At 46.4% G+C, this 12,288-nt stretch overlaps 1 protein-coding gene and 2 pseudogenes across 1 annotated transcript; 2 read left to right on the forward strand and 1 right to left on the reverse strand.

Annotated features, from left to right (window-relative positions):
• The first annotated feature begins 94 nt into the window (after positions 1–94).
• LOC9657913 lies at positions 95–4,094 on the forward strand (annotated as a pseudogene).
• A 1,179-nt stretch (positions 4,095–5,273) lies between these two features.
• LOC9657914 lies at positions 5,274–7,351 on the reverse strand (annotated as a pseudogene).
• Positions 7,352–8,025: 674 nt separating this feature from the next.
• LOC9630686 (abscisic acid 8'-hydroxylase 2) lies at positions 8,026–9,973 on the forward strand. The gene is made up of 9 exons (XM_002961562.2): positions 8,026–8,273; positions 8,330–8,639; positions 8,698–8,853; positions 8,910–9,170; positions 9,230–9,319; positions 9,373–9,451; positions 9,513–9,619; positions 9,666–9,784; positions 9,839–9,973. The coding sequence occupies exons 1-9, from the start codon at positions 8,077–8,079 to the stop codon at positions 9,927–9,929; spliced, it is 1,410 nt and encodes a 469-aa protein (XP_002961608.1). The 5' UTR covers positions 8,026–8,076; the 3' UTR covers positions 9,930–9,973.
• The last annotated feature ends 2,315 nt before the right edge of the window (positions 9,974–12,288 follow it).

A 12,288-nucleotide genomic window follows, 5' to 3' on the forward strand; every position in this document is an offset into this window, starting at 1 on the left:
ATCTACCTTTATGGAACTTACAGATTTTCGTTTATAAGGTGGCAGATCTTTGAGTACCAAAATACTTCTGGAAAAGAAGAGGATTCGAACAATTTAAGGGTTTTAGTTATGTCGTGCGATGGAGAAGGATGTTGGGATTTTGTGCTTCGCGAATTCCTTCCCCGGTTTTAGAGCTGTTCTCAAGCAAAGGTATGGACAATGCCGCGCTCTCTCCAACCATGGTTGCATTCTTTCATTCCGTTCTTTCAGGTACTCCGACTTCATCGTTAACAAGGTGGATCTCGATGGCAATGTGGTGCAATTGACGAGCTTAACAGCGCCACCAGAGGTCCTTTGACGTTTCCATTCTTGATCATGGCTGTTTAGCTTCGTTTTTCTCTTTCGTCTTTCAGGATGAAACCCGGAGTGATGCCGCTGCCGCGGAGTTTTCCGTGGCTTCATACGAGGCTCAGCTCGATGCTTTCAAGGAACTCGCCGGCAAGGAGAATGCTCGTATTGTCAAGCGGCTCCTTGACAAGATTTCTCAGGAAAAGTCCGATGATGGAAACTCACTGGTGGAAACTCTCACGCCAAACGAGGATAAAGGCAGCCGCACGGTATCTTTGCTGCTTGTCTTTCTTGTTGTCTATGAAAGTAAGTTCTTCGTGTTGCAGAAAGTTCACGCGTTCTTTCGGGAGAGAATGCCGATGCTTATAACTGATACTGTGGCGGACAATCGCATTCGCGTGAGATACGGTGGCGGCTCAGTTTCTGACGATCGAGCTGGCAAAAGGAATCGAAGCTGGAAAGGAAAGCGAGGCCATGAATCGAAGCGACAGAGACAAGACAGTGACAAGTTTGATCGTCGCGCAGGAAACTACTGGCCAGCTGATAGACACAAGTTTTGCCAGCAAGTTTTTTTTGTTTTCCCTGGTTTCTTTTCTCAAGCTCCGGTTTCTTTTCCTTGTAAGGTTTTACCTATACAAAGAGAACAAGACTACGCAGTCGGCTTTGATGATTGTAGCTCAGAAGATTGGCGTAAAGGTAACCTGAGCATAACTGTTAGTTTTCCTAAAGGATCTTACCAGGCAAAGAACATGGGTTTTGCGGGGACGAAAGATAAGCGTGCAGTGACGACACAGCGGGTAAGATCCACCCATTAGAGTTTGGAGAAAAACAAAATGCTATCTTTTGTTCCAGCCCACTGTTTACAGCAACACAACTCGCAGCACTTAACAAATCCTTGTTTGGTATCAAGCTAGGAAACTTTAGGTGTTTATTCTCTCTACCATTCTTTCCAATTTCATTTTTTCTTTTCTTTAAATTTTCTTAGCTACGTTGAGAAGGGCTTAGCTCTTGGAGAGCTTTCTGGAAATCGCTTCAGCGTGATTTTGCGGTGATTTCTAGCCGATTGAAAGCATTCTCTAATGGACTGCTTGCAGTGATGTCGTTGCGGAGTCCGAGAATGCGATCAAGGAAGCAGCTGAGGGCATGGGGAACTCTGGTTTTATCAACTACTATGGCTTGCAGGTATGTGATGACTTTGATCCAGAGTACGTACTACCTTTACATTTTTGCAGCGTTTTGGAAGCTGTGGTGTGCCGACGCATGCTATAGGCGCCAAGGTGACTGGAAAACCGCAGTCGATCTGATACTCCAAGAGAGAGAAGGAGATATCCTTTTTTTATCTTCTAGTTTTAAATGCTTTAACGAAAACTTTTGGTGCCTTAACGCGGTTTACACAGCAGCAAGCAGCTGAGGAATCTCGTAAGATCTTCAAGACTGCCGGTCCTGCCGAGGCCTTAAAGCTCATGCCGCACCATATGATTGCCGAAAGAGCCATTGTAAGATGCCAAGATTATGACGGGCCTGAACCATGTTTCGTTCTTTGTTGGCGCAGCTTCTTAGCTTGAAAAAGGATCCTGCAAACTACTTACAGGCCATCCAAAATATTCCCAGGCCAATGCGGATGATGTAAGTTTTGCAAGAGCTTTCTACTTGTTGTGTGATGTTTCTTATGCTTGTTCCACAGGTACGTCCACAGCTACCAAAGCTATCTGTGGAACAGCGCTGCAAGTGCGAGGATACAAAAATATGGTAATCCATCATTCTCAAACGGTGTCAAAGACGTAGTGTTTACAGGGGTGGATGCTGTTGTGGAAGGTGATCTCGTCTACTGTCAAGAGGATGAGATTTCTAAAGAAGCCGGGAGGGATGATGTGGATCTTGAGGATCTCGTCGACACGGACGTCCTAGAGGATGACGCTTGCATGGAACTTGCTCGCCCATCTCGGAAGAAAGTAAAGGTAACCAGACATGGTAATCTTACCGCTTTAACACCATTTTAGCATGTCCCAGCGGAAGATATCGCCTCAAAAAAGTATGTGATAACCGACGTGGTCTTGCGAGTGAGCATGCTTGTGAGTTTCGTTTTTTGCTACAGGAGATTGATCTACTTTTTTTGCAGGTCCACCTCCATCAAACGATGTGGCCAATGTCTACCACAAAATCATGAAAATGGTTAGTTCCTTTCCAACGTTTTGATGTACAAACAATCGCTCTTTTTTCCCAGGAATCAATAGATTTGAAGTCTTGTACACACAACGTAAAGTACGTGTTTTGGTCCAACATTGATTTACTTCGTTTTTGATAATTTTTGTAGAGAGTTCTCGGTGGAGTATTTGACAGGAGCATATCTAAACTTACTCGTGAAGCCTATCGACTTCGAGTGGTAATTTGTCCGGCTGCTTCAATGTCGCAAAACTCACATCTTTCGGTTCCAGGAGATTATCCTCGTACAGCGACTCTCGGAATCCTCTGACGAAAACGGACATGGATTTGCTCCACGATCCTAGCACTAGCGTTCCAGAAGAAGATGCGAACTCCACTCAAGGCCCCAGCCTTCTGGCATTGCAGCTGCAATTCACTCTCCCAACGTCGGCCTATGCCACAATGGCGATAAGAAAGGTCATGAAAATGTCTACCTCGGTAAGTTTGCCATGGTCCTTCTAGAAAATTTTCTTGAGCTTTGCGATTCACAGGTCTCCGTGTATAAGCTGTTATCACGGCAGCAAGAGCTCCCCAAAAAAGATGGTGATTAACAAGGATTCTATGTTTTGTTGCTGCTGCTGCTGCTGCTGCTGCTGCTTGTTTCCTTCCGCTTGGATTGGAGTATTCGCCGGGATATTCGTTTTAGGGTTCTTGAGATGATTATTCCTGGGATATTCTTACTTGAAACAACCGTTAGGGCTCTTGGAGTTTTATTGTCGAGAATTTGCTGCTCGTGCCGCCGCGCTCAAGATCTCTGGCCGCAGCTCCAGGCGGTGATCGACTGCCTTCTCCAGTGTGGGAATTCGAGGGATTTCCGGCGCGCCAGATAGATCCAGGCATGGATTGGGGCGAGCGAGTTCCACAGGCACAACAGGTTCCTCGCCAATGCGCTGGTTTATGGCCGCTATGGGCGGATCGAGGAGGCGAGGGCGGTGTTCCAGGGGATCGCGAGACCATCGATCAGTTCCTGGAATGCTTTGCTCCAGGTCTACAATCGCAGCGGCCAGGTGGAGCGCTCCAAGGAGTGCTTCGATCGGATGAGCGCCAGGAATGTGGTGTGTTGGACGATTCTGGCGACGGGATTTGTGCAGCACGGGCATGGCCAAGAGGGGCGCTTGGTCTTCCACAAGATGCCCGAGAGGAGCCTAGTCTCTTGGAATCTAATGATCGGTGCCAGCGTTCAGGATGGAGATTTGGGCGAGGCCGAGCGATTGTTCTTCGCAGCGCCAGATCGCGGCATTGCCTCGTGCACGACGATGATCACGGGATATGCCCAAGTGGGTGATCTTGCCTCCGCGAGGAAAATGTTCGAGGAGATGAGCGAGAAGAACGTTGTTTCGTGGACAGCGATCCTTCAGGCCTACTTGGAAAATGGGCTTGTCATTTTCGCAAAGATGGTGTTTGATCGAATGCCGGGGGGAAATCTAGTGAGCTTCTCGGCGATGGTAGCAGCGTATGCCCAGAACGGGCATCTGGATGAGACAAAGGTGATGTTGGCTTTGATCGAAACTTTGTTTTCTGGAATATCATGTTCCATGGATACACCGCAAACCAGAAGCTTCTAGACGCAAAAGATATCTTTGTCAAAATGCCCGAAAGAGATGTGGTGGCATGGACATCTATGCTTGTAGCCACTGCCCAAGAAGGGCATCGTGAAGAAGCTAAGGCTGTGTTTGCAGCCATGCCCGAGAGGAATGCCGTGTCATGGACCACCTTGATTTTCTACTGCAACACCATCGTGGACGCGGAGCACTGCTTCTTCGATCGATGCCCGAAATGGTCGCTCGTCTCCACCAACGTGATGCTCCAAGCATATGCCCAGGCTGGGGATCCCCAGAGAGTTTGGAGCTTGTTCTCCTCCATGCCGGATCGAGACACCGTCTCCTGGAATCTCTTGCTCCAGTCGTGCGGTGCCAGCGTCGAGGATTCCACCTGGGTCTTCGAGAGGATCCCTCGCAGGGACGCGGTATCCTGGTTTGAGATGATCCAATCGATCGTGCAGAGCGGGGCTATGGAGTCGGCCAAGATCTGGCTGGAGATGCACAGCACCATGGCGTGGACGTGCCTCGCTGGGCAGGATCGAGGATGTTTGATTCCATCCCCTGCCGCGATCTCGTCGCCTGGACCGCCATGATCGTGGGCTACGCGCAGAGCCAGCGCATCCACGACGTGAAGAAGCTCTTCGATCGGATGCCCCAGTGGGACGCCATCGCGTGCTCGATGCTGCTCGCCTCCATGGATCTCTTCCCGTAGATGCTGGGCGATCGCTCTTCCATATGATCGAATCCTTCGCTCTTGCGGGGCCGGTGGAGCGGCGCAAGCTGGCGATCCATCTCTTCCACGCGATGCTCGTAGAAGGTGTCAAGCCCGATGGATCCACGCTCGCTAGCGTCATGCTCGCTTCGGCCAGGGGATTCTTCCTCTCCATCGCTCGATCCGGTCAAAGAACACTACAGCTGCCTTGTCGATTCGCTCAGCCGCGCCGGGCAGCTCCGCGACGCACAAGATCTCATGGATTCCATGCCCTTTCTTCCATCGCGGCTGGATTGGAGGACGCTGCTGGGCGCTTGCAAGAGCCAGCCAGATCTGGCCATGGGGGCTCGAGCGGCGGAAAATGTGGTGTCGCTGGAACCCCGGAGTGGAGCGCCGTGGTCTTGTCGAGCGTCATCGCCGTGGAATCCATAGCTCACCTTGAGACAATAGGATATACTCCAGAATAACATCAATAGCTAATAGCTAACATCTTGAGACAATAGGATAAGTTCATTGTGTGATCTCCATAAGTCAATAGGATTCACATTGAGTGACAATAGTTACTGTTCACCATGAGACAATAGGATTCACATTGCTTACCTTTCACGCTCTTTTGATAGGAAGAGTATTTCGCTTTAGCCACTCGCGAGCGCTCTCATTCACAAGCGGAGATACCTGATGAGTGAAAGAGTGGTTTCACTGGTAATTTCTTATGGAAGCTTACCTTGTCCCAGACTGCAGCGTGATACTTGTTCACCCAAGAGATATCCTCGTCGGACAAGAGATGAAGGGCCATGAGTTTTGTCTGGAAGAGGAACAGATGAGTGAGGAATTGGATGAATGTGAGTCGCATTACCTGGATTGGAACGAACGACAGGCATTCAAATCCTAGATAGGAAACTCTTCCAAAGCAGTTTGGTGTCTCCACCTCGCAAACATGAAGTAAATTCTGCACAAAGATTGAAAAAAGAGAGTGTTAAGAGAAAATTTTCTGTCTCACCTCTATTCGAATTCCAAAGTTGTGATCTTCATAGTAACCAGCTCATTGCTGATTATCATTCTCGGTTACAAGGCAGTCATGTTTCCGAACCGAAAACTGATGCTTTGAGGACCTTCATGGACATTGAGAGCAACGCCAACTCCATGACCAGTTCCTACATTTCCACTGCACAGTCAAGAGAGTACTTAATTCACTGCAAATACCGTGACGATAGTCAAGTCCAATTCTCCATAAGGACGAACGAGCCAGAACGTCGAGTACGAAGCCAGGAGTATTCTCTGGGAAAACTGCTTGATCAATCGATATGTGCCCCTAAAATACAAACAAGTCAGCTAAAAAGCCAAGACAAGATCCGGAGCGTACCTGTAAACTCGTGTAAAGCACTCTTTCCGGTAAGCAGTAGGCACCCCAAAATGAACAGTCCTGGTTATATCGTTGTTCCATCTGTATATTGCGCGCCACTGTCGAGAAAAAGCAGATTTTCATCGTCCAATAAGGCTCCATTTGCACCCAATCCTGTAAGGACTGGTAAGAGTCGACAATTTTGCAATGGTAGAAAATACAAACCACAAATTGTATCAAAACTAGTTTCTAGAAATCCTTCCTTGTTGGAACGAAAGCGGAGAAGTTCATCACCAACTTCCACCTTCGTAAGTTTGGCTTTCTCAGTAACGATTTTTACTTCGAGCCAAGCCCAAAACTCGACCAGCGCTGCAGCATCCTAGCTCGGAAAAGACCCAGTTACAATTGCGAAGAAAACGACGGAACTTTTACCTCAAGTGTTCTTGTTTCATCCCTGAGATCTCAGCAGCAATTTTTATGGCCTTCGGCACAGATAGCGGCGATGGTCTGTGTAATGCAGCCGGTCCATCTGATGTTCCACTTTTCCCGTCGACATCCGCTTTGGCATAAAAGCTCGTACATCCTTCCGAAAATGCATTCACAATGGCCATGTTGGTTTTGGTTGGATCTAGCCACAATTTTGAGCCCGACTCAGCTAATCTAAAAGGACATTGCGTTAGCAACTCCCTAACATCAAAATGATAGCACACCTTTGAATAGTTGATAGGAGCACGGAGTACTCTTTGACGGTCACAGAAGAGTTTTCCAGATGCATCTCAACGTCTGGCGTCACCTTTGACACATCTGTGAAAAGAGTTGCCTTGTCCATCTCGACAAGCGCGTAAGCATAAGCCACTGGAGAATGAGGGACATCGCCACCACGCTGAAACATAAAAATTCAGAAGAGAAAAGTACAGACGTTCACTTACAAGATTAAACAGCCATGCAACTTCATCAGAGCATGGTTATCACGATGCCCAGCTTCTTATCAGGAACAAATTCCTTGTCTTTGGCATTCTTCCTCGCAATCCTGACGGACGAAGGCTCTGCCGTGATCCCGGGCCCCGGATTCCTGGATCCCGAACACAATGCTGTGAGATTTCCTACATTGCCATGGAAATCGAAGAGAAGCGTCTGATTCCGGCGCCAATGCCCCTGTGCGCGGCAGCTGCGAGAACCGAATGGCGGCCCGGGTGATTGGAAATCCAAATACACCTCAGCAATCATCGCGCGAGGCGAGGAGCCCTGAGAGAATTTGCAAGCTACAAAGTGAGCTTTTTTAACTAGCTCTCAGGTCTGGAGCTCGATTCCAAGGACGAAAACAATTCGATGAAAAACTAAACATCATGTTATCCTCGGACCTACTCTGGCAGCCTAAAGGAATAGGCAAGGCCCAATCATTTGGGGGAGTGATAGAATAGTTGAGTCTTATGTTTTGGCAGGGTGATCGATGATGAAATCCATTAACAGTAGCACCCCTTTAACACTATTCTTTATTTGATCGAAGGAGACAACCATGTCCACTTTTACTTTAGGATTAGACCTAGTTAAGACATAAAAGTGTTATGTAAAGTAGCTTAGTTTTTGTATTAATCCACATACGTGATCCCCCGACCTAATGGGATTATTTCTCTAAATGTGACAATTGTTCAGTATTTCTGTCCTGAAATTTCTTATGGGAGCTCGAGAGGATACTTCGTGTGGATTTTTCCGAGTCTTTTTCGCCAGTGGCTAAAATGTCTTCTATAAGAAAATGACTTCTCCGTCTTGCAGCAGCTTACCAAACTGAGTCCTCAGAATAATACTTCAAATTTGTCATTCAAAAGAAGAGAGAGAAATAAGACTTCACAACAACCGTTCGAAAGAAGCCAACTGAAGTCTGGTTTGTGCAGGATATATTAGAGAGGCTAATCTCAAACTTGTGGAGTGAGTGCTTCGTTCCTTCTCGCAACATGGAGCTTTTCCTGCAGTCCTGGAATGCTCTGTACTTTCTCATGTTTCTACTCTCTTTGTGGCTAATCTCCCAAAAGTTCTACAAATCATCCACGATCAAACTCCCGCCGGGAAGCCATGGCTTGCCTCTTGTCGGAGAATCTCTCTCTCTCTTTTGGGGATCCCCTCTGGGCTTTCTCAGCACTCGATGCAAGCGGTCCTTCTGTGACTTTCGCTTCGATCTTGCTTTAACTAACTGTGATCATTCTACAGATTTGGAGGAGTTTTCTGGAGTAACTTGCTTGGATCTCCCACCATCGTTGCAACAACGGTAGAGTCGGCCAAGTTCTTTCTCAGCTGCGCAGACTGTGGCCCCTCGGGTCTGTTTGCCCGATTGCTTGGGCCAGAAACTATAAACGAGGTCATCGGGAGTCAGCATGCGCTCTACCGGAGAATCTTTCTAGGGCTGATGGTTCCAGAGGCGCTCAAGTGCCACGTCCAAATGATTGATATCTTGGCTCAGGATACTCTCGAGTCATGGGGGTCGAAAAAGACGGTGTCGGTTATGGAAGAAACTCTCAAGGTTTTCATCACATCTTTGTGTCGCTTGATCGTTTGATCTGGTTTTATACTTTTGCCAGTTCAGCTACTGCACGTTGATTGGATTAGTGTGCAAGAAACTCCTGCCCTCCACTCCGGAGATGATTGATCTCATGAAAGACGCCCAAACGATAGAGAATGGGGTGCTCCAGTTTCCAATCGACTTACCCTTCTCACCTTATCGCAAAGCGTTACAGGTTTTTGCGTGGTTTTTTATTTTTCTAATTCTAGATCTATTGTTGTAATTGAGCAGGCCAGGGCAAGGCTCCACAGATTCTTGGATGGGCTCATCAACGAGAGAAGGGCCGAACTAGCTGCCAACGGTGAAAAGCGCAAAGATGCGCTGGACGAGTTTATTACGCACAAAGATGACAAGGTTGGATTCCTCTCGAATCAACAAGTGGAAGACAATCTCGTGACACTGCTGTTCGGAGGCCACCACACCACAGCCCTTGCTCTCGTGTGGCTGATGAAACACTTGAATGGGAACCCACAGGCTTTCAAGGAAGTGGAGGTTATTATTATTGTTATTATTATTATTGTGATTTTCTAAAATTCTATTTTGATTTCTAGGAGGAGCAAAGGAGAATCTTTCTTGGTAAAAGCTCCACCAATTACAACTTAACTTGGGAAGACACAAGCCAGATGCCAGCTACTCTAAGGGTTGTGGACTAAACTCCAATTTTATGTTAGATTTAATTCGAGTGCTTTTGTAGGCTGTCAATGAAAGTCTGAGGCTTTCTAATGTTGTGGGGGTGGTGACACGTAAACTCACTAAGGATATCAGCTACAAAGGTTTTATTACATATGATTGAAGCTAATTCCAATTATTTGTGTACTTTGTTGGTGTTAACAGGTTACACCTTGCCCAAAGATTGGATGGTTCATGTCTATATACCACCAATCCACTTAGATGACAGCATTTACCCTAATGCAGCAAAATTTAATCCATCCAGATTTGAAGTATGGTATTTTTCGTGTTTATACTAAACCAAACCTTTTATTTTAGGTTCCAGCTAAAACTGGCACATTTATTCCATTTGGCTATGGAGATAGAATATGCCCAGGAAGTGCATTAAGTCTGTTAGAGCAAATGATTTTCATACACAGGCTTATCACAAAATACAGGTAAATTCTTTTGCTCCTCTTTTCTTGTCAACAAATTGTAATCTTTTATTGAAGATGGGAGCCTGTCAATCCAAACAGTAAAACAAGCTACTGGCCAATGCCATCCGTGAAAGATGGATACCTCGTACATGTTATGTCCATTTAGTAAGAAATAATAAGAAAATAAAGTAAATTCTGCACAATGAAAAAGAGAATGTTAAGAGCGCTATTCTGATTAACTTTCTTGTCTCACCTCTATTCAAATTCCAAAGCTGTGATCTTCATAGTAAACAGGCTTGTTGCTGATTATCATGCAGTCATGTTTCCAAATCGAAAACTGATGAGGGCCTTCATGGACATTGAGAGCGGCGCCAACTCAATGGCCAGTTCCTACATTTCCACTGCACAGCAAGAGAGTACTTAATTCACTGTAGGCAAGAAAACACTACCGTGACAATAGTCAAGTTCAATTCTCCACGAGGAGAACAAAGCCTGGAGTATTCTCTGGGAAAACTGCTTGATCAATCGATATGTGCCCCTAAAATACAAACAAGTCAGCTAAAAAGACAACAAATGATCCGGAGGGTGCCTTTAAAACTTGCGTATCTCCCATTACACGGACAAGCCCTGGCACGTTAAGGTTAGCAAAGAATACCAAGGCTTGTCTTTACCAGCAGGACATGCCTGAGGGATGCTATTGCGCGCTTGGAAAAGGTACTCCAAAATGAACAGTCCTGGTTATATCATTGTTCCATCTGTATATTGTGCGCCACTGTCGAGCAAAAGCAGATTTTCATCATCCACTAAGGCTCCGTTTGCACCAATCCTGTAAGGACTGGTAAGAGCCGACAATTTTGCAATGGTAGAAAATACAAGCCACAAATTGTATCAAAGCTAGTTTCTAGAAATCCTTCCTTGTTGGAACGAGAGCAGAGAAGTTCATCACCAACTTCCACCTCCGTAAGTTTGGCTTTCTCAGTAACGCAAGGACATGGGTACTCCACCAGCTAGCATGGAATGGAAGCCCAAAACTCAACCAGCATCCCTGCTCGGAAAGACCCGGTTACAATTGCAAAGAAAACGACGGAACTTTTACCTCAAGTGTTCTTGTTTCATCCCTGAGATCTCAGCAGCATTTTTTATGGCCTTCGGCACAGATAGCGGCAATGGTCTGTGTAATACAGCCTGTCCATCTGATGTTCCATTTTTCCTGTCGAACTTGAGGCATAGTCTAGCTCCTGCTTGCATGCTTGTCCTTGTTCTGCGTCCGGCTTGAGTCTAAGCCCAAGCTCCACACCATGCTAGCTGGTGGAGTACCCATATCCTCGCGTTAGGCCACCAGTATGCTAAAATAGCACTAGACTTTGTTTGGCTCCGTTTTGCGTATTGGTCCTGGCATTGGGATGCTGGTTGCTCTAGGACTGTTCCAAGTCACTCCGGGCTCATGTCCCTTTGCTCCTTGGGTTATATGCTCGGGAGTTACTCCATGGTTCGGTTCTGTCACTCCTTGGCTCCATGCTTGGGGGTTTGGCACCGTTCCTTTGTTCAGTGGCCCAAGGCCCTGGAACTCGGGTTCTGCACCACGTTCCTTTGGACACGTGGCATGTGACACATGGCATTTGTCACGTGGCACAAAGAGGGTTTAGGTTCCGCTTCGTGGTGTTATCTTATGGTAAATCACCATAGGATAAAGGGTAAAAACCACGTGCGCTACATTTGGTATCAGAGGATGAGTCTCAGCAAGTAGTATTCAATGAGATTGGGCAACTAGTCTCGTTACATACGCAAAGATGAAAACGATGATTCGAGTGGGTACACGTTTGGGTGCAATGACTTCGCAATCGTTCCTTGGGTATGGTTTTGGTTACCGTTTTGTACCGTATTATATGAGCTTGCTCTTGGGCTCATAGGAAGGATTGAGTTGTTCCAGTAGCACGAGTTTGCGCTTGGGCTCGTGAGTGAGGCACATTAGCAACTCAATGTTACACTTTGAGTTGGTAGGATTAATGTTAGCCTATCGGTGGTTCTATGAGTTGTTCCTTGTACCATGGGTGAAAGCAAACTCCTTGGGTTTGCTATGAGTGGCAAATAGGCTGGTCCATAGCTATTTAGCACGGCACTAGTGGATCCTTCCTAGGCATGATTACAAGTGGATCAATCAAGACTGTAGGGATAAGTCTGTTGGTTCAAGTAGTCATTGCCATGCTCTCTTATAAACTTTTCTTGGATTAAACTGAAGGCAGTGTGAAAGCAAGCTTAAAGTTTAGTCAAAGATGAGACCGAAAAGAGAGTCGTCAAGGATGAAGGATCAAACACGTAAATCATTTTCTCTTCTTGAAGAAATGATTTGCAATGAGGTGTTAACTCATTGCTTATATTCACATTATGCAATCAAGAGTCCCTATCTTGATGTGTGTTGGAAATGATAATCTTACAAATAGTGAGTTGTGGGATGGATAGCGGTGAAGCACTAAACCATTTTGTCTAGGCTTGCTATTGGAAGACTTGGGTTGCAATGCTCAATT

The sequence above is a fragment of the Selaginella moellendorffii genome, unplaced genomic scaffold, assembly GCF_000143415.4.
Source record: "Selaginella moellendorffii unplaced genomic scaffold, v1.0 SELMOscaffold_1, whole genome shotgun sequence".
Taxonomy (NCBI): domain Eukaryota; kingdom Viridiplantae; phylum Streptophyta; class Lycopodiopsida; order Selaginellales; family Selaginellaceae; genus Selaginella; species Selaginella moellendorffii.

Excerpts from the sequence above, each read along its gene's own strand:
- LOC9630686 (XM_002961562.2), top strand. The coding sequence starts at position 8,077 with ATGGAGCTTTTCCTGCAGTCCTGGAATGCTCTGTACTTTCTCATGTTT. Across the intron at positions 9,320-9,372 it reads AGATGCCAGCTACTCTAAGG|GCTGTCAATGAAAGTCTGAG; the intron begins GTTGTGGACTAA and ends GTGCTTTTGTAG. Across the intron at positions 9,785-9,838 it reads AGGCTTATCACAAAATACAG|ATGGGAGCCTGTCAATCCAA; the intron begins GTAAATTCTTTT and ends CTTTTATTGAAG.